Below are 23836 nucleotides of genomic sequence, written 5' to 3'. Positions count from 1 at the left end.
CCCAGGGAGAATCAACATAAAGAGATAGGAGCTTACTTGCTTGCATATTATTAAGATTTCTGACACAAACACGTTTTCAAAAGGCACAAAAAGAGAAAAAGATAAACATAAGTGGCTGTAATTCAGTGATCCTTATTGTGCTCCTCAGATAAATGGAATTTTTCTCCCCCCTTCGGGGGCCCATCGTGCACTGTGCTGTCATTTACAGTGGCATTTTTAAATGTCACATCATGTCCACAAGGCACAGGATGTGACTTGACTATGTGGTAAAAGCAGGCAGATGTGTGTTGCAGCACCAGACCACTTTGCATTTCCCGGCAATGGCATTGGCAAATTATTAAGCTTTGGTGGACGTTATGTTTGGCATTTAAAGAGAAAAGGGAAGTTTAAAGTTGCATGACTTGTGTTTTTATCAGCTTTCCAGAGTGACATCACTGTAAAGACTTATGACTGTTATTTGGTGGGCAGGTTTCAAAATAACACAGCAACCACAGGAAACATTCCTTACTGTCTCATAAGGGTTTTATTTTTGACAACTCTGTCAAAGTCCACACTATAAACTCTTGAGTTGGGGCCGGGCCTGCATCTAATCTCCCACAAAACAACCTGTGTTTTGTCATCATCCCCCACGCTGTCATAGAGCATCCATTGTGTGTGCTGTAAAGACGTGACTGTCAGCTGTACATATGACAGTGGATGTTTCTGTACAAGCACTTAAAGTATGTTGGTTGTGCAAGTGAGATTTTATCAGAAGGTGGAATAAAGAGGAACACAAATATTTGTTACACAAAAATACATTTTATATTAACACATTCATAAATAATACTACTATTGGTGCATGCTGATATAACAAAGTCATAGTATCATAACTAAGTTTAAAATCATATGTTATTAGCAGTTTACAGAATGAAGTAACCTATTATTAATATAAAGGTCTGTCACAAGTTAAAAAGCATCCTTAATTTTAGCTCCTTCGCTTTGTGGAAAGCAGAGAATAAATCACCACGTGCCAAGAAACGATTTAGTGGTTGTAACCATGTCTTTTGAACCACACATGCGCCTGCTGGCTCAGGAGGAATCAATGCCAATTAAGTCTCCCCTAAACTGTCACTTTAAACTGTTCTCCAAATCTCTTTAAATAAATATAATGTATTTCTGAGGGTTCATGAAATATAAACTTGCTTGGAGAAACATGCTTCTCATCAATCATCTATTTTTCTTCATGTATTTGTGGATGTGTTGCTGCTGCTTTGTAGCTACACCCATTCTGTGGATAGAAAGGGGTGACTGATTGAGATGAGAGAGAGAGAGAGAGAGAGAGAGAGAGAGAGAGAGACACGTGCTGCAAGGCCACATCTTACATACTGAATGCCAGTTTGCCATTTATTCTGGGAGAAGCTATAAAGTAATTAGCAGAAGTAATTACTGCATTAATCACATGTCTAACCTCACCATGGAGAGGAAAACAAAATATAAAATGAGTTTCATTTTGAGTTTCCTCTATACTACATATATTGTATAAAATTGAGTTGCATATCAAATTGGGCCGGATGGATGGATATTCATATATTATTTACACATCATGTTTTAATGTTAAACACTGTATCTTTCTTAATATACCACAGCATGGAGCATTTATGTATTAGTTTTCACTAAAATTTCACTAAAAAACTTCCCTTGCCCATTAACATTTGCTATGGGTTTGTTGTTCTTGTGTGTGTGCCTGTGTGTGCACAAGTGCTAAGGTGGGTCAGAGGAAGTGTGTTTCGTCACATTGTCATTGAGCAAACGAGTTGACTAAAACATCTTCTCTTTAATACGTAGGGAAAATACAGTAACTCAGAACTGTATTTTATTCCAATGTTAGTACACAAATCCAAATTTAAGAGTATTGGAAAGCTAAGAGGTTTGTTTTATCTACTTTTAGTTCTTGTTTTAAGCACTTGTTCCAATGTCTATCTCAGTTGTTTTGCTCCCATTTGAGTCCTTCACTTCAGGTTTTTAGTGTAGATCTACCAACAGTTTTGAAAAATAATTCTTGTCTGCGTGTGGGTCATTGACATGGTATGAAACATTGTGTGGTTACCAACCAATTACCACCCATTGCTGTTTTAACACTTATCTCTAAAGGGCTAACACACCCTGTTAGTAAGTGCTCCCTTTAATCCAGACGGTACAATGGGTTTGCACTCAAATACACATCCAATACTGGTGAGCAAGAGCTCAAACTTGTACTTCACTACCTGTTTAACCAATGGTATTAAATATGGGGAAAACAATGTAGGGCGGTGGAAATACTTCAGAGTTTCATGTTCCCCTTTTGTGACAAGAGAAACAGAAAGAGATGCATAGGTGGACTGGCAATCTGGCAGTTCTGGCAAATGCCAGAAGGGACCGATGCACTCTTGGGCCGATTTGGGCCGCTGAAAAAAAAAAAAACTGGCAACACAGGCGTTTCACACTAGTTTGACAAAAATATGCTGTACTGTACGGCTACAGCCTGGAGCCTCCCGCCTGGTGCTGTCCCCATGCTTCTACTTTTTAAAATAAAAGCTTGCGTCTTTTCCGCTATGTCTTCGTACTTGTGTTTTGGGTGTTTTACGTTTGTAATAATATGTTTTAAATAAGGAAGCATTTCCATTCTACTCTAAGACGGTGCCATGGTAGTTTATTTGAAGGTTTTATAATTTGTGTGTATTATTTAATTATGAAAGCCTGTAAGTGGCCCCCTCATGCTGCTGGTGCCATAAGCTCACGTGAGCCTGGTTTTTGCAATTATGAAACAAATTATGTCCCATTCTGAAATTGGGTAGTAAGGGACGGACTTGCCAGGGCCGAATTGTTGTCCCAGGCCGCCCCTGAAGAGGTGTATGGCGGATAGAAATGATAAGCAATGATGGATATATGAGTTATGATAAACATAACATACGTCTCAAATAAAGTGCAGTTTCATTAGTATTGCTTTTACTGAAACAATACAACTGTAACTGTTTGCCCAAGTCTTACTAAGCTGTAGTGCTATTTTTCTATGAGAGGTCAACCGACCTAAGTGCAGAAAAATGACTCAAAAAACAAAAGCCTGTAGTCTGTTGCCCTCTAGTGACTAAAAGACATAAACTGTCATTGATGACCTTACTGTATTTCTATAGTACATTCTCTAGTATCTAGTAGGTTTTGGCTGTGATGTGGATCAAGACACATGCCAGCCAATATTGTAATATGACAGCTGTTCATCTTCTCAAACAATTTCCACTATGCCACCAAAAAAAGTATTACATTTCTGAAATAGATTTGTTGATTTTGTTTCACTTTTATTCTGCCAAGAATATTTCCTTTGGAGGGTACAGGTCAAGGCAGAAACATAACATTTTGTAAAATCAAATAAAAAATTATGAACACATGCAAGCTTAGAATGGACAATGCCAAACTACATATGACATTTAGCTACAGGGCATGTGTATTTGATCAGGAATTGAAAAATTGAAATTGAAATATTGTAGCTCAAAATGACTCTGTAACTTTGACCATAATACCAAAGTACAGAAACATTAAATAAAAAAGGTGTCACCCCAAAACAGTAGAGCTATGTTTTAAAATGTAGGGTATGACCAGTGTTGGGAAGGATACTTTCAAAACGTATTCCGTTACAGAGTACAGAATACATGCCCAAAAATGTAATTTGTAACGTATTCCGTTACGTTACTCAATCTGAGTAACGTATTCTGAATACTTGTATTACTTCCACATTGAATTGCATTTTATAAGTAAGAATGCGGCCATCACATACAGCTTACTAAACAGGCCTATTCTGGTGTGTTCTTCTGTTCCAACTTGCTGAATGTGTACCTGAACAAGCAGATAGATTGTTGTATTTGTAGTCCTGAACTGCATACTACAAAAATCTAACCGCAGTCTAAGCTACCATGAGCTAATTTTAGCTAACGTTAGCTAACATGTCAAACGGGGCTAGTCTTTCAACGGCTCTGGGGCTAGTAAATCAGCATGTAGGAGAATGTAAAGTCGCACGTCAACTATAAAATAGCAAGGTGACCAGTAAAACTACAGCAGATGACACCTCTTGGCTAAAAATAACTTACTTTAAGATGCTTGTTCAGGTTGGAGGTGGAGTAATTTGGACGCTGAAAGGAAGTTGGTTACTGGCAAGCAGAAGTTGCACTGCAGTGCACAGTTATATTTTGTTCTCCATTCTCTTTCTTTAATGTGAAATGCTGTTTGAATTTCCAAGATAGAAACGCATTCCTGCCCTGGCTCTGTTGTGCCGGTTCCGGCTCCATCTTTACCTCTATCAGTGATCACGCAAATAGCTAATTTTTTCGTTTTCATATTGGGGCTTCTGGGAAATGCATGGAGTTGCGAGAGTGAATAAACCCGTGAAACAGAGAAGTATCGTCATGTAATCCATTGATTTCAACAATGTAACTGTATTCTAAATACAAACTATTTAAATTGTAACTGAAATGGAATACAGTTACTCATAATTTGTATTCTGAATATGTAACGCCGGTACATGTATTTTGTTACTCCCCAACACTGGGTATGACCATGTGAAAATAGCTGTGACACATGTCCTGTAGCCTACAGTGTTCACTATTTGGAACATACTGCATGTTGTCAACAATATGTTGGCCTCCAACAAGTCCCACCAAAAACTGAGGAGCCCAAAGGAATGACCTGAGCAACAGAAACCTCAATAAAATTGCCTAGCAACTAGCACCGAGACTGAATTTTAAGGTAAAGAATGATAACAGCAACCCTAAAGTATACCATGACAAGCAGGTGCTCTTCAAAATTGTATGTCACCAGTTGGCACTTCATTTTCCCCATTTTCTTAAGCCGCCTTTCCATCAAACACTTTTGGTTTATAGTACTTTTACAACTACAGGTAACCTGTACGGACATGTACCCGTTTCCACCGCAGACTATTGATACCATCAACAACTTTTCACAATAAAAACGCAAAAAAGAACCGTTCTAATGTGTAACGAACTGAACTGAACTGAACCAGACTGTCAGTTCTGGAGTACTTGAGTCAGACTTGAATCACTATTTTCTGGAGTTGTGACTCGACTTGGACTCGAGGATTTATGAAATCGGACTTGAGCATTCATAAAGTAGGACTTGGAAGTTGTATGAAGTTTCTGACTACTTTTATGTGTAATAGGCAGTGATAGAGTACTCGAGTCCTGGACTAGGCCTCAAGTGCGACCCGAGATGCTATTCCCTGGACTCGTGACTCGACTCAGACTCAAACTCAGGTAGCCTAATGATGATTCGACCCTGACTCTTCTTTGGTGACTCGACTACTGCACTGCACTGTACTGCACAGAGTAGACTCAAGCTAACACACTACGATGTTAGCTAGAATAGTTTGTTTAACAAGATAGTAAGAATATTTTTGAAGCAGTCACCACTTTTAAACCATTCATTACTTAAGGCTGCTTTATGCTTCTGCTGCAACTCCACGCCATAGCTACGCCGTCGCTCCTACAGCGTTGTAACGCTTTCAGAGTTTTGCGTCGGGGTTGAACGCGTTTCTTTGCATCGCAGTTCATTTCACCGCCAGAATGCTAGGGGGGTGTGTAGTTTCCGGAGTGTCAATCGCGAAACTGCCATTTCTGACAAAAGAGAGACAGCCAGTTTATGTTACGTTAGCAAGCAAACTTTAGCACAACTGCCCACAAAGAACTGCTTGCTGGCGAAGTGCTAATTTAAAAATGTTACTGACATATAGACACTTTACAAACGGATAACCCCGTCATTGTAACCAAATATGTCTGAGTTTATTTGCAAAGCTTATGTCTGTGAACTAGCATGTTGCTACTCCCCACAGTAGGCTGCTTGAAACACCGACTATCAACACACAGGACGAGATGACCAATCACAGTCCTTGCAGTCTGCATCGCCTCAATGCAAAGTTACACATTTTTGGAGGTGTGTGTCATGGCGGGCTTGGAGAGGGGTTCTCGTCGACCCAGAGGGGTCTGCGGGGGTACACCGTCAATTCGACGCAGAAGCATAAAACAGCCTTTAGGTTTAAAGTATGCTAATCCTTTAGCTGTGGTGGATGTACCTGTTGTTTCTTAAGCCTGGAATGTTACTGCAAAAGTTGTTTGGCTAATGACAGTAGGCCTACAGATCTAGCTAACTCTAGCAGCTAATGTTAATATTAAAGTGTAACATTTTGATTAATGTAACTTTTACTGTTAAATTTGGTGTATTTATTAATTCAAGCGCATGAGTTTTTGGACTGAAAAAACGCTAACTTTAGCTACTATTGACGTTAATTGAGATGGCCAGTGGTATAACTGATTTTGTGTAGCCTACTTTTTTGTTTCAGAGGAAAATATAGGCTACTTTATTTAATAAATACAATTTGAGGCTGATTCAAGCTATTTATTTCAAAACAACATATTAATGAGGGTATTTGAAGACACCATTCTTAACAATATACTGATACTTCTGCTTGTTCACTGCAGCTTTTACTTGCAATGGAGTAGGCTAATGAGTTTGTGCCATTTTTACCGAACGTTAAAGGTGCAATATGTAATACTGACAGCTAGTGTTTAAAATAGTTACTGCAGTACTTCAAAATACTGGAGAGAGTCGTCTCCCCTGCCCCCTCCTTCCCAGACTCGAAGTTCACGTTGGTTGCCAGGTTGATACCGGAGCAGAGCATCCACAACAATGTTGCTAGACGCTTGTCTCACATAGCCAGACATTACTCCACAGCACAGCGGAGTAGCTAACATTAGATGGTGGCTATATTGACAGTCATAAAAGCCCATGCTCATGTGGAGCTCTGTACCCAACTGACAGACACATTTTTTCAGCTTAGAATTACCGTAGGAACTACTAAAAATCCCACAACCTCACCATCCTCTCCACACGCCAGACAGACACACTTCCTCGGCTTAGAATTACGATAGAAACCGCTAAAAATACCACTACCTTGCCGTCCTTTTCCACTCGACTGAACACACTTTATTGGCTTAGAATTACGGCAACAATCACTAAACAAACTGCAAACTCAAGGTCCTCTCTTTCCGATTTACAGCCCCTCTCTCTTGGTTTCAAATAACTCACCGTTGTCGGCTACAGCTGCTCACACATTGTAAACAGCCGTGGCTGCTTGCCTGGTCCTGGTAACGTTAGCAGTTAGCAGGGTTAGCATGGGTTAGCCAGGACCAGTCGGGATCACTTCACTGACTGTGTCTCAATTGTTTTTGCAAGTAACCAACTCGGGTACTCTAGCTATATAATTCAATGTGAGTAGCTACACAACTGTTAAAATGACATAAAATGCCTGTCCCTAGTAGCTGTGATAAATTAACCTGAAGCTAATGCTTAGCTACCTGTTCAGGAGGAAATTAACCAACTCTGCATCCTTTTGGGCTCTAAGCTGTCTCCATCTTTCAAATACATCTCCAATATTTACCCGGACGGGTTACGTCTCTGGTCACGCAACTATTAGAAACATGCCGGTTTTTTTGTCGGGTAAAATCAATCTCTGTTAATCCCGTTTGTTTGTTTGCTGCTTTTATGGCTATACTAACCTCACAGCTGTAGCGCGCTGGGTTTACGTTTTTACAGGTATATCTGGCAACCCGGCCTGGCTGACAAACTGGACAGTTGATAACAACACACAGGCCAAAACACAAACAGAAATTCCGTCACGGAACGGAAATTTCAAAAGGAGAAAATACTGGCATTAGCATTGTTGTCAAAAAAGATAGTATTTCAACTTAGCATGTTTCCTTAATATCTGATGACGCATTGGGGTCATTTTTGGATTTATTACAGTAAATATATTACATATTGGACCTTTAAATAAGATATAACCTAATTGTGCTTCCTTCAGATTTACATTAGCATACGTTTAATATGAATTACATTGCTAGAGTCAGCCTGCACAAACAAATCAATGAGCAGTTTGTTTATTTAACCTTGTAACTAGATGTTAAATGTTGCGGTTCCGTTTCACTAATTAATCACTACAAAAACGCACAGGTGTTGGTTTTATGATCAGCAGTAAAAGTGTGCCGTGTTGAGGCGTCTCTGTGCGGCTGTTGCTGGGAGCTCCGGCCAATCAAAGCCGCAGTGCTCCCATACAAGTACTTTGGGGGCTGGAAAAGCATGACATCATGCACAGCTCCGACCCCTCTCTACGAACACAAAAAGTAAAACATCTTTATTTTACTACTGCAAACCCCAGTCGACGACAGAACCGTCTGCACTGTGATACTCCGCGGTCCCAGCCATAAAATACAGGGGGAATCTGGCCCTGGTACTCCGGTGTGCAGCGGAGTCTGGGAGGGGCATCCGTCCGTCCGTCGTCCGTCCGGGCAATGGCGGATGGGGATGCCACCGTGTCTGTGGAGTGGGGCAGCGGTGATGGGTGCTTAGCAAAATAACATCCCACTTCTGCATTTACATTTCCTCTGTTACGCTTGGTATTCAGCTCTCGCCATGGATCCAGAGAAAACGTTGACATTCTGCTTCGGGCTGACGGCTGAAGAGGTAATACACTGCACAGCTTTCCTTTGATACAAACACTGCCGCCGACAGCTGGGCTTCAGTTGTTTTGCAGAGCAACATGCTTCCCTCGGTCTGTGTTGTTGTTGTTGTTGTTGTTGTTGTTGACAAACTGTGGCCTCAACTTGTTCTGTACCGACCTGTGTTTCCTTTTCTCCATCTTGAGATTTTGTGTCTTTTGATATATTTCTCAAGGACAAGATGTGCATCGATTGCACCACTGCAGCAAATGTTTTTGTGTGTGTAGTAAAGTCAGTCAGGTATTGTTTCAATGTGATGTTTGTGGAAATGCTGTCTGTGATGCTGTAGTTAATTGCAAATCATTTGATAATAAGTTTTTGAAGCATGGGTACTCTTATGCACAACAAAATGTCCAGAATATTATGGGAATATTTTACAAATATTTTAAAATGTAGGCTAAATTGAGAGGGCTACCACAGACATACAGTCAACTTGTGAATACTAAAGGAATGTTATTGATTTCAGTAGTAGTTTGTGACTCATTGGCTTGTGTTGCTGAACCTGCAATTAGATTTGAAGTAGATTCCTTGCGTAGCTGACACAATCTGCCATAATGCACCAAGGATTTAGCTGTGATTAGAAGAGCTTTAACTGCCAAACCCTTAAAGCCTAATAAATCTAATGTACAGCTGCTTGTCCAGCAGAAGAACACCGTACTGCTGATTCAGTACTCTGCCGGCCTCACCCTGAGGATGATGTTTCCTTGTTTCAAGTCTGTTTCCCCTCCCCCCAAATATTTAGGCTTACAACTGTTTTTATAATCCCACAATGAAAACTACATTGGCTTACATCTATTGAAAGCACTCAAGGAGACATCTCAGCCAGTCATTTTGACCACAGGTGGCAGAGAAAGGCTCACAGTCCACAAACTAGCATGTTTGTCACAGGTTTCATGTCATCTAGGATGGAGTTATTGATGGTGTGTGTGTGTTGAGGCTATGCAGAACCGTGGGATCCCAGGGGTTGAAATCATTTTGTGGTTAGTCCGTGGTCTCTGGGGAAGTCTGAATGATAACTTCACACCCATGTGCGTGTACTTGTGCCGTGTGGTGGGCTTACCACAGGAACTCAGCTGCCTCTTGAAACCCTCTTGACTCTGACATTTTATAACCGTATAAAAACTTCCTTATGAACCAACTGAGGTTAAATGTGACAGTTGGTTATGCAGCATGACTTTTCTGTTGGGTTTTGGTGTGGCACACTATTTAGTGGACAAACGCACCGTTTGCAGGACCAAACATGAAAGCATCTTGAATCTTGAAGCAAACAGGTGACTGTCAGTAGGGATGTTAGAGATGAACCAGGACTCCTGCAGGAGAGCTCTGTATTAAACCTCAATACTTTTTTGGTATCCACCGAAATATGTCTGACTGCCAAACACCCAATGCCAGTATGCTTGCTTGGATTTGAACTATCAGGTACTTTCTGATTGAAATGATAATTTTGCCGGCTTTAGTTTATATTTCATGAAGGCAAAGCTGTTGTCCGGCTTGTACAACCAGATTTGAGCGTTTTGGTTTCTTTTGTTAAATTAATAAAAAAATGTTTAATAAAAAAACATGTTTATATTTCTCAAAGTAAGATATAAAAAAATTGGTATTTAGGTAGTGTATCCGCACTAGTATCGGAAAATGTACCCAGCTATAATGGCACTGCCTGTGAAGATCATGTGTTCATGGCCACAGAGCGCGGCAGAAACTAATTATTACTTTGTCCAATGCTCTGCCTGTATGTCCTTGATTAGACAATGCTCTTTCCCCAAAGTGTCATGTAATGTTGTGCAATATTGATAAACCTGTGGATGCATCAGGTGTTAAAAAAAGCGTATACTATGCACAGTTGTATATGATGTACTATAGTAAATATGAATGTCTCTAGGATGACTAACGGCTACTATTGTCATTTGTACAGCCTCAGGGCAGTGTGTGGAGGTAGCCGCTTGCTGAATTTGGGCTCATTGTCATTTTGTACTTTGTAAATAGACAGATGTAATTCTGAACCGGTAATAGCTGTGTGTGCGCTGGCCTGTATGCACACACACACACACACACTGCAGCCAACATTGTTCCCTATGCTGACTACATAACCAGCAGCCAGTTGTTAACAAAAGAGATCTCATTTACTCTGCTCATTTAAAGCCCCCAGTGTCTCCACATAGTTTTTTACAGTGGCCCCACATCCAGCAGCACAAACACAGGCATATTTTCCTTTTACTCCCAGTGGGCCTGAATGACATTTACTGAGGTGTGAGTGACACCCAGAGAATTTTTAAATCTGCACCGTTACAGAATTGCATTTGGGTAGAGTAAACGCACATATAGTAATTTTTTCCACTGCAGATAATATTTGGACTCAAATCATTCTATGATCATTCACTAATTGTACCTATTTGCTAGCACCCATCCTTATAGATAGGTCAGTCTTTGTGATTGTTGTAGATTTCATTGCCTGCTGAGGTACTAAAAATAATCACACAAGGAAAATGTATATTCTTTAAAAATGACTAGATGTTTCAGATATATGTGACAGAATGCTTTGTAGATCAACAGAAAACAAATACATTTTAATTACTGATTTATCAATGAATTAATTTACCAAGCAAAGATGCCAAACATTTGCTGATTCCAGCTTCTCAAATGTTAGATTTTTCTGTTTTTACTCTTTAAAAATAAATAGGTTTCAGACTTTTGTACAGACAAAACAAGCAATCTGAACATGTCACCTTGGGCTTTGGGAACGCATGTCGGGTGTTTTTCCTCTATTTCCTGACATTTTATAGACTGAACCGTTCATCACAGTTTTAGAGGTGTACCTTTTGCATGCATGTGTGCGTTTCAAAGAAGAAGTGAGAGTGTCTGGGATTTGGTGCCTTCTGTCTGCTATCTCGACCCACAGAGGAGAAACGGGTTTTGTCAAAAAGCCATTGACCTTCCCAGCTCCTTGAAGAGCCAGGAGTGTAGGGTAACCAGCGTCGTCAGACTGGAAACTTTTTTTTATCATGTTTGATTGCTAGAATGCCAGCACAGTCTCATTTGTTTCTTGTGAAGCATGTGCCCTTGTCAGTTTTAACATCTGCCAATCTTTTGTTTGTTCTTGCCATTTACATCGTATCCTTTCTCTCTCTCTCGCTATTGCTCCTTCTTAACCATTGTGCTTCTCTGTCTTTTAACAGATGACCATGTCCCTGCAGGGGCTGGATGCGACTGAAACTGCTACGGTAGGGAGCTCTACCTTCAACTACAACTAAACATTTTATCACTGGATAATATAACACACTGTAAAGGAGTTTAAAAGCCTCCAAGCGTAACCACAGTGATTGCTATGGCAATGCATAATTTATTGTTAGCACTTCTCAATCTCATGTGTGGTAACTATGTACGTAACAAATTTAGCAACCCTATTCTTGCCGCATTATTATTGTGGTTCATGGATTTTATGAGGTGTCAAACATTTATGATTTCAATTTTAGTTTAGTTCTTCACTTGCTTCTCTCCCTCACACTGACTTGCTAATGATTAAGATGGAACTGTAACATTCACAGAGGTCCTTCCATTTCTCTGTTTAGGTGGCTGTTTCTCAGAAGGAGACTGACCTGCGCACAGTTAATGAGGTGTGAGATTTTTTTAAAGTGAATCTTGACCTTTAGCTGCCAACAAACATACTGTCATCTCACAAAATAATCTTAAAGCTGCACTAATTGTTTGTATTAACAAAGGATTAAATGTGTGATGTGAACAGGGTCACCCGTAGGAAAAAACCCATTGAGAATTATCACCATTCAGCTCAACTTCACTGTTTTCACTAGCAAGGACCACACCACAACAATATGTCATTTAAAGGTTTAATGGAAATTCAGGAGGTATTGGATGTTGAGGACAGATGAATGGATGTATAGGGGAGGGTGTTGTCTGTTCTGGTCTGGGAGGACGTACAGAAGACTAGGGAGACTCAGTGTGGGGGCTCCGTCTCAGATGTGTTTCTACCAGAGCTGAGTACAAACCCCCCAGACGGTACCTGGAATGAGACATGGGAGAGGTATGCACCAGATTGGATAGGAAGGGATGGGGGGAGAACATAACGGAGGATGAAGGGATGTGAGTAGGTGATGTAAGAAGGAGAAGAAACGAAGGGAAAGGGAAGATGGGTCGAGAAAGACGAGAAGACAAACGGAGCAGGATGGGTTTACCAGGTATAAGTAGACTGGGCAGTTGATTAGAGGTGTGGTTGAGGCCTGGCCCTGGTCCTGAACCTACGTTAACTAATTAACTTCTTTTGGTACAGTCTCAGGCTCATATCAACTCTGCTAATAGCTGCCTCAGGCCGCTATATTCAGCAAAAAGCTCTGATGATGCCACTTCACACTACCTGCACAGCACCAAACAGCAGGCAGACAAAGGTAGTGACTATCTGTTGAGCATGTAGCAGCTAAAGAGCCTCATATTTCCCTCAGGTGGACACCAAAACAAATGTCATACAACAGCAGTGAATATTGGACTTATATTTGTCAGGTGACCAGAGACATGACTCCAAATGTCCGCCATGGTATAGTGATAATATGTCAGTGTATTGACGGCTTATTATGGAGCCCCCAAGTGGCCAAAAAACCCTCCAGCTAAGTCAGGGTTAAAATCAGATTAAGATTTCAACCGCTCTCATGGTCTTCATCAGCAAATGGGAGTTTGCTCAGTTGTCATGGAGATTCCTCATGACTTAAATATGTCAGGTGATAACAGGTGGTTGTAAGTATTTTGTCAAAGCACTTTTGTGATGGTCGAGAATCAATTGTTTGAAGTCATCCTGTCGTCTGTCGAAGGGAGTACCATCGCCATACCAACCATTACAACTTTATCTCTGCAGTATAATTATTTTCCCTGTGGTTACATGTGCTGCGGTGTTTTGTCCACTAGGTGGTGAAGCATCACGGGGGTTCTGGTAGCCAGCCCGTTGTCAGTCCCAACTGTCCTGGTGTAAACGACAATCCAGGTTACCTGTGTGAAACGGGGCACTGCTGCGGAGAAACAGGCTGCTGTACCTACTATTATGAACTCTGGTGTGAGTCAACTGACTTTACCTGACTTTTGGGGCTTTCCCTTCTCCATGCACATTAACTTTCATTGCTGTTATTATGTCATTTGTTTAATTTGAACTCAAACTAACATACTGCCATGGTCAACTATTTAAAATAAACACTAGGAGGCACCAAACAACAGTTTTAGCCTGCATGTTGCATTGCTATCTAGGTAAATCTGATCATTGGAAAAATCACTTGACATCTGAAACTATGCTTTTCTTGGTCAGATAATCAGCATCATATCACATTGTACATTTACAGATAAAGTTAAGGGTGAAGTAATTGGTTATGTTGAAATCAAAGGATATATTCTTTGCTCCTACAACTGTAACCACTGTATTTATGAGCTGTCCACCCAGAACACATTTCAAACTATTAGTGCTGTCAAACGATTAAAATATTTAATCGCGATTAATCACATTAATGCCATAGTTAACTTGCAATTAATTGCACATTTTTATATATTCTAAATGTCCTTTGATTTCTTTTTGTCCATTTATTTTTTTCTCATTTTAATGCTCTTATCAACATGGAAAAGTGGATCAGCTTACCCTCGTCCTCCACAACGTTAACACGCCTACAGGCAGTAGCCACCCATTTAGCTATGGCTGCAGTAAGTTCGTTCTTAGTTGTGGTTCTCTTAATACATCCATGATGTGCTTCTGTCTGAAGTCATCCATTGTCGCCTGGCTTTGACGAGGGGGCGGAGAATTTGCATCAGCTGTGTGCTTGGCCATCAAGTGGTATTTCAGACTGGACGTGCTGCGATGATGGCTCAGTTCACAACGACAAAACACACAGATCACTTTGGTCTTGTCAATGGAACCGTTTGGCAACTTTTTAAAAGTAAACTTTCCATTCAGAATCTTATTGGCATCCATTTTGGCGTCTCGTGCTCGCCATCCACTCAAAACGTACCGTTAGCCTACTACTCTTTGGCCGGCTCGCAAGCCCAAACAAGTGTATGCGGCGTGCCTGTCGTTTTGTTTCCGGTCTAGCTAGATCCGGTGTGGTGTTGTAGTTTTTCTAACATTACTAGTTGTTGCAACAGCATGTAAGCGAAGTTTGCTAGGCCAAAAAGAACGTTAATCTTGCAATTAAAAAAAATTTACGCCGTTAAAATGGGTTTGTGTTAACGCCGTTAATAACGCGTTTAACTGACAGCACTACAAACTATATATAACTATGGTAGAAAAGCATCCATTTTTTTTTTTTTACTGAAATGAATTGCCTACCTCAAATATGTTGTTTGAAAGTTGATGTCATGGTCAAACTAATGCAAACAAAGCTCGGAAATAAATCTAACATCTTACGGTATGCTTTGGAAAATGTACAGCAGTAATGTAAAAACATTACACGTTGTTTTCATGAAGATGTTGGGTTCATTTCCTGTTCTCTGCAGGGTTCTGGCTGCTGTGGACGATTCTGATCCTCTTTAGCTGTTTCTGTGCTTACCGCCACCGCCGGGCCAAGCTGAGAATCCAACAGCAGCAGAGACAGAGGGAGATTAATCTGATCGCCTATAACGGAGCCTGCAACTACCCTTCCTCAGTGCTGGACCTCAGTAGGTTTATTTATGTCATTTCATTTCACATATTTATTTTATTTTTGATCTAGATTTACTGTGGGGGTGCTGCAGAGTCTGATAATCTTTAAAAACATGTCTTTAATACTGTTTGAAACAGTGTTTTATATATTGTAAATCAATTTTCCAGAACTTATGTTTTGGTTTCCTTAAGGCTGATTTATGCTTCTGCCTCAAATCGACGGCGTACCCCCGCAGACCCCTCTGCGTCTACGCCGTAGCCTGACAAGCACCTAACTAGTCTTTCTGACATCCATTTAAAAAAAAAAAAAAGTACTGAATAGTATAGACAACAAATACTTAACCTTACACCCATACTGTACATATTATGGTCGATGCAGTGATCTCGACTCATTAAGACAGTTTTACACCATGCAGAATAAAATAAAACGTTAAATAATTAACATGTATTACATGTATTAAGTAGAACATCAATTAACCATTAAATAAAACATCCATGCTGCAAAGAAATTTCATTTTCAAAAGTCATTTTGTAGAGCAGCTGGGCACTGTAGTTTTTAGCAAACGTCACCTAAACAATTAGAATATGGTGCATTCGATGGACTAAAAAGGTTTAAGGAATTTGAGGCACTCGAGAGGGTAACGTTTAATCTCATCTTCTTGGCTATAAAGTCATTAAAACATGCCTACGCGTTTCTGCCATTAAGGCCTCCATCAGGGCAAGTACAAAATGGTCGCCTAGTTGCCCTGATGAACCGCCACCGGCTTTTAAAACATTACCTCCTCTAGTGCCTCAGATTCCTTCAACCTTTTTTAAACTAGTAGGATCCCCAAATTAAAAAGCACAGGGACACTTTGTACACACACCAAAACAGCACTCCATAAAGACTGTACTGTGACTGAGCATTTGCTAGACTATTTTATGTCGGAGATGAATAAACATTTTGTTGGTTAGTTAGTAGTGTGTATGTGGGATTGACTCAAAATAAACAACAGTGCCCATATTAATAAGGAAGCATGTGAGACAGTGCAACAATGGAGGTCTATGGCACAGAGGACAGGCTATATCAGGCTTTAGATCCACAGGCAGTACTTGTTCGTAGGTTGAACTCATTGTTGGTTTGTGTCTTTTCATGTGATTTATTGACATTAAGAAAAGTATAGCATGCTGTATCTCCAGTCTTGTCCTTTTACAAGTCAAGTAGCAGACTGCACATTTGAGCTGTGACATATTTCTTGTCACAGGCTTTCTGGCTTCCTTCAAGTTGCCCTCCTACGAGGAGGTGGCGGCGCAGCCCAGCACCCCTCCTCCGCCTTACAGCTCCGTCTTCGCCCTGCAGGGAGGTGCCATGGGGGGTCCTAGCTCCTCTTACCCCCATCATCACCACCACCGTCACCCTTGCCCTCCCTATCTGGGCCCCGGTGCCAGTGGGCTGACTTCCTCCCAGAGCTCTGACAACTACACTAGCTGCTCCTGCGAGTCGTGCTCCCTCACCTCCCCCTCCAGCACCTCCTTCTCTGTCCAGGTGACAGACGAGACATATGACAGCAGTCACATCTCCACACCCAGTGAAGCAGGGGGCGACTGTGCTGTCATGCCACGGGTTGCGGACAACTTCACACCAACTTCTTCCCCAACACCTCCGTTACAAGTTCCCCCTGATGTCATACCCGCGGCCACTCCAGATGTCATACCCGTACAAAGACGGTCCTCTAATGGCAGTGAAGGGGTCTCGCCTTCAGCTCCACCTCTCTCTCTTCCTTTACACTCTCGTCCTTCACACCCTTCTCGCCTCCCACTTTCTCCCCTCATTCTGCTACATTCCCTCCCTCCTGGTCAAATCCATCCTCTCGTCCTCTCAGACCCACTTGGAGCTGTGGCCATTCAGAGGGAGAAAGAAGAAGAGGCTCGGCCTTGTGGTCCAATCCCCAGGCCCACTCTGTATCCCCCTAAACAGGCTCTCTTCTCCTCAAACGTGGCAGTTTCCACACATTGCAACAACAAAGAGGAGCAAAAACGAGAAAAAGAAGAGGAGGAAGAGGAAGATGAGGAGGAGGATCATTTCCGGCATCGACGGCTAACAGGTGACTCAGGCATTGAGGTATGTCGTTGCCACGTGAAGAGAGAGGAACAAGAGGAAGAGGAACTACAGAAGGGGAATTCTGGGAAAGGAAGAAAAGAGGCTGTGAAGGAAGAGGAGAGGGAAGACATGCTGCATGACAGCGTGGACTGTTCCCTCCGAGGGAAGGCTGCTGTTCAGTCACCACTCCTGGACGTCTGCGTTGAACAGCGCGGCCACGTCTCTTCATCCTCCAGTATCATCCAGAAGACAGGCGAGGCCATCTTCACTGTTGAGTCCTCGTAAGCTGACAGCCTGTGAGATGTAGTCAAACAAGTGGGAAAAGTGAGATGCTAATGCTTGATAGCATCTTCATAGATCAAGACTAGTAGGTGAAAAGTGAAATCACTGAAGAAAAGTCTTGCAGGTCTTACTATGGTTGGGGGCAGGATGAGTAATGTATCCTCTTGTTTTCTCTGTATTTAAATGAGAAACTCCAAGAGAAGCCGGTAATTTATTTATAGTTTGGGAGCCAGCATATCTTCTCCTCTAAAGTGATGAAAATGCTAATGAATTGCTCTTTCGCTGTCTCTCATTTTCCCACATGCTAACCAAATCCGTTTTTTACCAGTGGATCGGTGTAAACATGTCCCTCTATCGTTTACTTTTCATCTCTCTTTCTCTACATGACGCAAAATTGCTAAAAAAAAAAAGCATTTTAGCTCCTTGAAACGAAAAACCCAAATAGTCAGTGGTTCCCAACATGTGACAACAAATAAATCAGAGGGGTCGTGATGATTAACAGTATGAGAAAGAAGAAACCTAGTTCTGCTAAAGAAAATGATATGCTAATGTTTCTGTAATCTTTCCTTTTTTTTGTGAAATTATGGATAGTTTTACCTCTCTGAACATTTTAAAAACATTATTGAAATGAAACAATCTGAGATGTGAAAATCAATCTTTAGTGGACAGCTAAGAGTCGAACAACAAAGACGTTGGGAACCGCTGCCTGATTAACCATCTTACTAAAATCATCCCAGCAGCAGTGAACAAGACTGTTTATCATTGACTGACATCTTTTTAAATTGAAAACAATTATATTCTTGGAGTGTATATGAAGAAAAAACACTAAACAATTGATTTTCAAAAGAGCAGCTCTAACTAATTGTGTCTGGATTCTATCTTTTGAAGAGGTTCATAACTACTGGACATATGGTTTGAGGTCACTGGACTAACCTGTGACCTTTTTTGTTTTGTTGTAAGGTGATTTTTTTTTTGCTTTCACCAGCCTACTTCCCTCTGTTTTAGAGGAAATAAGAAGGGAGCTATTATGACTGATTCAAGAAGTGTTTTATACATTGTGTCTTATGTTGCTCCCATAAGGGGTGCAAACATTATTTATAATGTGTGGGTGGCAAAGCTTTACAATGGTCTTATGATTATACATTGTTGTTCCAGACTGTTACATGATTATACTGTATCATGAACTGACTGTTTGACTTAGGATTTAATGTGTTTGAACATGTTCCTGGTTGGTCGTTACAGTTTTTGCAAGGCAATGCAAGTCTGATTCCTCCGTGGACGGACTGTTGAGTTTTTACAAGGCAGAAACTTTAAGCCTAATCTCATCACTGATAATGAATGTAAAAGGTTATGCATCGCAACAAAAAGATACACTGAAATTGTTTACGGAGAATTTTTATACAGCATGACGCTTGACAGAAAACCTCTGATAAAGTGTCCAAAACTGCAGCAAGGCAACACAATCTGCCAGGTGTGGGCTTTGAGACGACACTTTGAAATGAAGTAACCATTGTAATGTCTGTCTGAGTCAAGTAATGCTTGTGAGATTTTAAAGGTATAAATGTAGGGAGTGCAGGTTTAAAGTCAGAGTAATGCCTCTTTTATTATTGCTGTGGCTAAACATGGAGAGTTGGACTGCTTTTCTCTAAATGTATCCCGGTTGATCCTGTTTTTTTTGTGTGTGAAATCATTTGTCAGTTGATGTCCAGTTGTACAATATCTGTCAGTAGAGAATAGTCTCTGCCTCAGTGTGAGGTTGATACTCTTTTGATTGATGCTCTGCACTTATGTCGAGTAAGTCGATCCTGGTCTTAGCAGTGGAAATGGCACATGTGTACTCTCTTGTAGTTAATTCTCAGTACAAAATGTACTGAAGCACAGAATAAGATTTAGAAAACGAGAGTGTCTCAATCACATTTTGTACATGTGTGTCTTGCTGTAGTTATTGTGACACAAATGCCTCTGTAGTTCATTGACTAGAGGCCACTTTGTTGTGTCCTTGGCTCAGTGCAAAGCCAACTTAATTGTCTAGCTTTCTCATTTATAGTTCTGTGGACAGAAAACGTTGCCTGGGTTCAGCTCAATAATACCTTTTATTTGTGATAGAAAAATTGTGTGTGTGTGTGTATTGGGAGGTTTGGGTTTGTTATGAAAGTCATTTTGTCATTCCCTGATCATTTCCAATCTTTGCAGTGACTCACAGGTGTGTCTCAGAGGTGACCCTTGCTCTGACAGAGAGTGGTCACCCTCTGAACAAATCAACATAAAAGCCTTCTGGCTATTGTACATTTTTTTGGCTAAAGACTGAACAGTTGTTATTGTCTTTGATTAGTTCTAGCTAATGTATGTTCATCAACGTACATGGTGCCTAGATGAAAATAGACTTTCTGTCTGGCATTCTATAGTTTACTGCTGCTATGCGAGTGTGTGTGTGTTTTCTGTAAACTGTGTATAGTCGCACATCAAATGGGCAAACATTTTCTAGCAGTGCTTAGCAGTCTCTTTATAAAATATACACAGTGAGACTTGCAAAAATAGTATTTAGCAATAGTATTCACACTTTTTTCCTTACTCTAGTTAATGCTGGTTGATAGGAAATTAACTGTTGTGAAAAAAAGACATTTACCTCTTTATAACTGATCCTTGAGCTGTGCTTGGCAGAGACCCTTGATTGTACATAACACTGCATTTGAAATGCCTTTGGCTTAAGGTTTCTCCCAACTGCAAACTCAGATGATCTGGTTTTCCTTTAGCCCCAGTTTGTGCTCTCATGTATTGTCATTACATTTGGGTCACAGTGCTAAGCATCCTTGTTTCTGAAAAATATCTGTTCTGAAGGTATTTCCAGATTCCTCTGGTCTCCTCTGTCCATTTGGACTAAAAGAAAAAAATATTTTTAAGCCATTTCCCAAATTTCAACTCGGTTTCCTATTCCACACAAAGATGGTGGCTGGAAATAACGTCGGCCCTTTTTTTTTATTTTTTTATATATATATATATATATATACATATTAATGTTCCTTTTTATTTATTTTTATATTTTCTTACAAAATAAGTTAGTTTGGCCTTCAATCATGTGTTGCATCTATGGATTGGCCAAAGATGTTGAACATTCTAAAATATTCAGAAGGGAAATGATATGATACAATATACTTTAATGTCTCCTTAGGGAAATTAGTTTGGTCTCAAAAGCTGCACACATAAAAAAAAATGCCTTGACAGTTACAAAAAAAACCACAAAAAAAACAATATGTGAACAGTGTGATATGGGGGGAATGGAAAGTGAGTCCCATTTTGTTTTGTTTATACCATGAGGATTTGAGTGTCAGTTTTCCATAAAATGGCTCAACAAAACCATAAAATATTATGGTAGGTAAATGATTACCAATAAGACTGGCTATTCTTTGTCTCACAAGCCTGGACAAGATTGCTTATTTAATTATTTATTCATATTTCTCCAGTATTACACAGTACATGTTTTGTCACCGATTTATGAATTTCATTAGAAACATGGTCTACAAAATCTATTTTAGGAAAATTACTCAAATATATTTTTAGACTTTTAGTTTTAAAATGTATATGCAGCATTCTGAATCTGGTCTTTATACATTTATATTATATTTTAAGTTTGGACATAAAACAGAAAAAACTTCATTCAATATATTTTTCTTGTCATACTAAACATTAGACAAGATACATAGGGAATGAAGTCGAAACTTTTTTGTGCAGCAACGTAACAATGGCTAGACAGAAAGAGTTGTCCTTTCTAATTCTGAAAGTGTTGTTAAATGTTAAATGACCTTATGGAGTTTTCTGGTATTTATTTTTCAAACCAATGTTTAGCTCTGTGACTCGGATGCAATGGTGGAATGTAACGTAAGTACATATTTTCTTTTCATGCCACTTTGTTCTTCTACTACACTACATTTCAGAGAGAAATATTATATGTTTTACTCCACTACATTAATCTGACAGCTTTAGTTACTAGTCACTTTACACACACAACACATGTAGTTTATAAAATACAATGTTTTATTATTAATTAAGCTACCCAACAATGTATAGGCCTACAAGTACATCTTTAAGTTGATTAAACACTTACTGTAGTTGATTGTTTCTAAAATGTAAAGATTTTTCTGCATTGAGTACTTTTACTTTTAATTCTTTAAGTACATTTTCCTGATGATACATACTTTCACATTTTAAATACACTTTTACTTGTAACAGAGCATTTTTACAGTGTGTCATTAGTACTATTACTTAAGTAAAGAATCTCAATTTTTCCACCACTGCTCGAATGTAATCGTAACACACAAGAGGCACAAACGGGCTCGTTTTACCCCGGCTCTGAGTTTTACATTGAAGCCAAACTGATCTGAGTTCAGTGTATAGAACTAGTTTGATTTATTTTGCCTTGTGAGCAGCTAGTATGTACAGACAAAATGCCCAAACTCTACCCTCATTGCCACAGAAGGCAAAGGCCTGATATAAGACTGTTAACCTCGCTGAGTTTTGACTGCAAAGGACTGTTCTTCAACTTATCGAGATAGTATTTACTCTATATTTGTACTGACTTTAATTTTGTAATGCCAAGATTTGAAGAATTGAAAAAGAATTAACGCAGAGCCCACGTTGGTACGGCTGAACTGGTTTGCCATGTAAAAAACAAAACATCCAACCCTGTTGATTCAGGATTACTCACGACTGTTTGTCTCCCGGGAAACAAAAAGTGTTCTCCTTTTACTCTTGCAGCTTCGAGACAGCTGGATTTATAGAAGTATCTATATGTGATTGTACGTGAAATAGTTCAAAGTAATATTGCTACAAAATGTGGTGTTCTTTGAGGGTATCCTTGTGCACTTCTACCTGCAGCTCGTCAGTGTGTTGTACGCATGTGTGAGAGAGTAAACGTCGGCCGTGTTGTTGTGGTGTTAAGTCTTTGTTGCTTATTATGAGGCCAAAGTTGATTGTTGTTGATATTTGTTAACATGATATTTGTCAATATAATTATCAAAACATTTTTATGTCATCATGAATATCAAGTTGATTTTGTATCTTGGTGTATAGCATAGAGATTTCTGATGCATACTCTGATGTAAAATACAAACAATGAGATGCTCTCACATTTTTAGATACTTGTTTGATGGCACATATCCTGGTGCTTTTTTTTTTTCTTCCTCTCCAAAAGGTGGGGTTGTATTTACATTTCTTCTGCTTGAGTTTTTTTTTCATTGATGCTCATTGGGAATTCTAACTTGTTGGACACAGACATCTGCGCTACTTTATTCAACACAACAACTGTGGATTTTGTGTCAAAATAAATGCTAAGAAGTGCTACCAAATACATGTCTGTACTTTTGTAAACGTTATCTATAGTTGTAGTTGCCTGGGGTACAAGCACTATTCTGCTTCGAAATACAGCAAATGCACTAACTTATTTAAGCAGGGAATGAGCTAAAAACACCCACTCATGAGTAGCGGTCAGTGACAGTGACTCAGGATGAATCATCAGACTGCACTCACTCTGAAGGCTTCATCTTTTTAGGAGTAAACTCGCAAAGAAATGAGTTTGAAATTTGTGATCGTGTCTAGCTGACGGCACTGTGTATCAGCGAGGACAATCACAACATGCAGTATGAGAACATCTGCAGTTTACTTTAGTTGTCATGCATGCTTGTAATATATCAACTTCTGCCATGTGCCTTGACGAGACCTGCCAGACCTCTTACTCTGATGAGATGAGCAGAGCAGAAAAAAATCCAAGAATTTGCTGTCCCACTATAAATATGACTTATTATGACCAAGACTGGATAACCAACCAGGCAAAACAGGAATCTGCCTAGGGTCCCCAAAACTATATGGGGGGCACAAAAGCTCCAGAATTAAATGTTATGTATACATACATTATACATAATCTTGAGGCCTGCTTTTCAGATGGTCCCTGTGTCAAAATGTTTTTTCAAGACATTCATTATTTTAGCCTCACACATGTTGCATATTCCTAAATTAATACTGGTTTAATCAAATTACCATACAGGAAAGCTGCAGCAGGAAGCCTAGAAAATTTGAATGGATTGCACATTACAAGCCTGTGTCATGTCATAGAGACTATTTTCTGAAGCAGATAAAAAGAGGAACCAGTAGCTCCCATGGAGGGGACAAAACTATCCAGAACATAGTGTCAAAACATGCAGAGTACTCCCAACATTTCAGTGAGCAACATCAGTTTGCAGGCCTTTAAGGCAAAAAAGATAGTTGGCTGCTACTAAATACCAAGGGCAC

The 23836-nt window shown here is 40.0% G+C and overlaps 1 protein-coding gene across 2 annotated transcripts in view; it reads left to right on the top strand.

Moving 5' to 3' along the window:
* Positions 1-20536, top strand: part of LOC144524962 (uncharacterized) — a 56861-nt gene extending 36325 nt beyond the window's left edge. Inside the window, exons 1-6 of one of the 2 annotated variants that reach the window (XM_078261457.1) lie at positions 8214-8538; positions 11747-11791; positions 12140-12184; positions 13482-13626; positions 15048-15209; positions 16437-20536. In XM_078261457.1, the coding sequence (XP_078117583.1) occupies positions 8488-8538; positions 11747-11791; positions 12140-12184; positions 13482-13626; positions 15048-15209; positions 16437-17557 (1569 nt within the window). In that variant the 5' untranslated portion in view covers positions 8214-8487 and the 3' untranslated portion in view covers positions 17558-20536. Of the gene's footprint in view, positions 1-8213; positions 8539-11746; positions 11792-12139; positions 12185-13481; positions 13627-15047; positions 15210-16436 lie in introns of those variants that run through there. The other variant, XM_078261462.1, reaches the window with a different exon arrangement.
* Positions 20537-23836: the final 3300 nt, after the last annotated feature.

This window comes from Sander vitreus, chromosome 2 (assembly GCF_031162955.1).
Source record: "Sander vitreus isolate 19-12246 chromosome 2, sanVit1, whole genome shotgun sequence".
NCBI classification, from domain to species: Eukaryota; Metazoa; Chordata; class Actinopteri; order Perciformes; family Percidae; genus Sander; species Sander vitreus.
The sequence above is the reverse complement of the archived record's forward strand: the minus strand, read 5'-3'. Positions and strand labels throughout refer to the sequence as shown.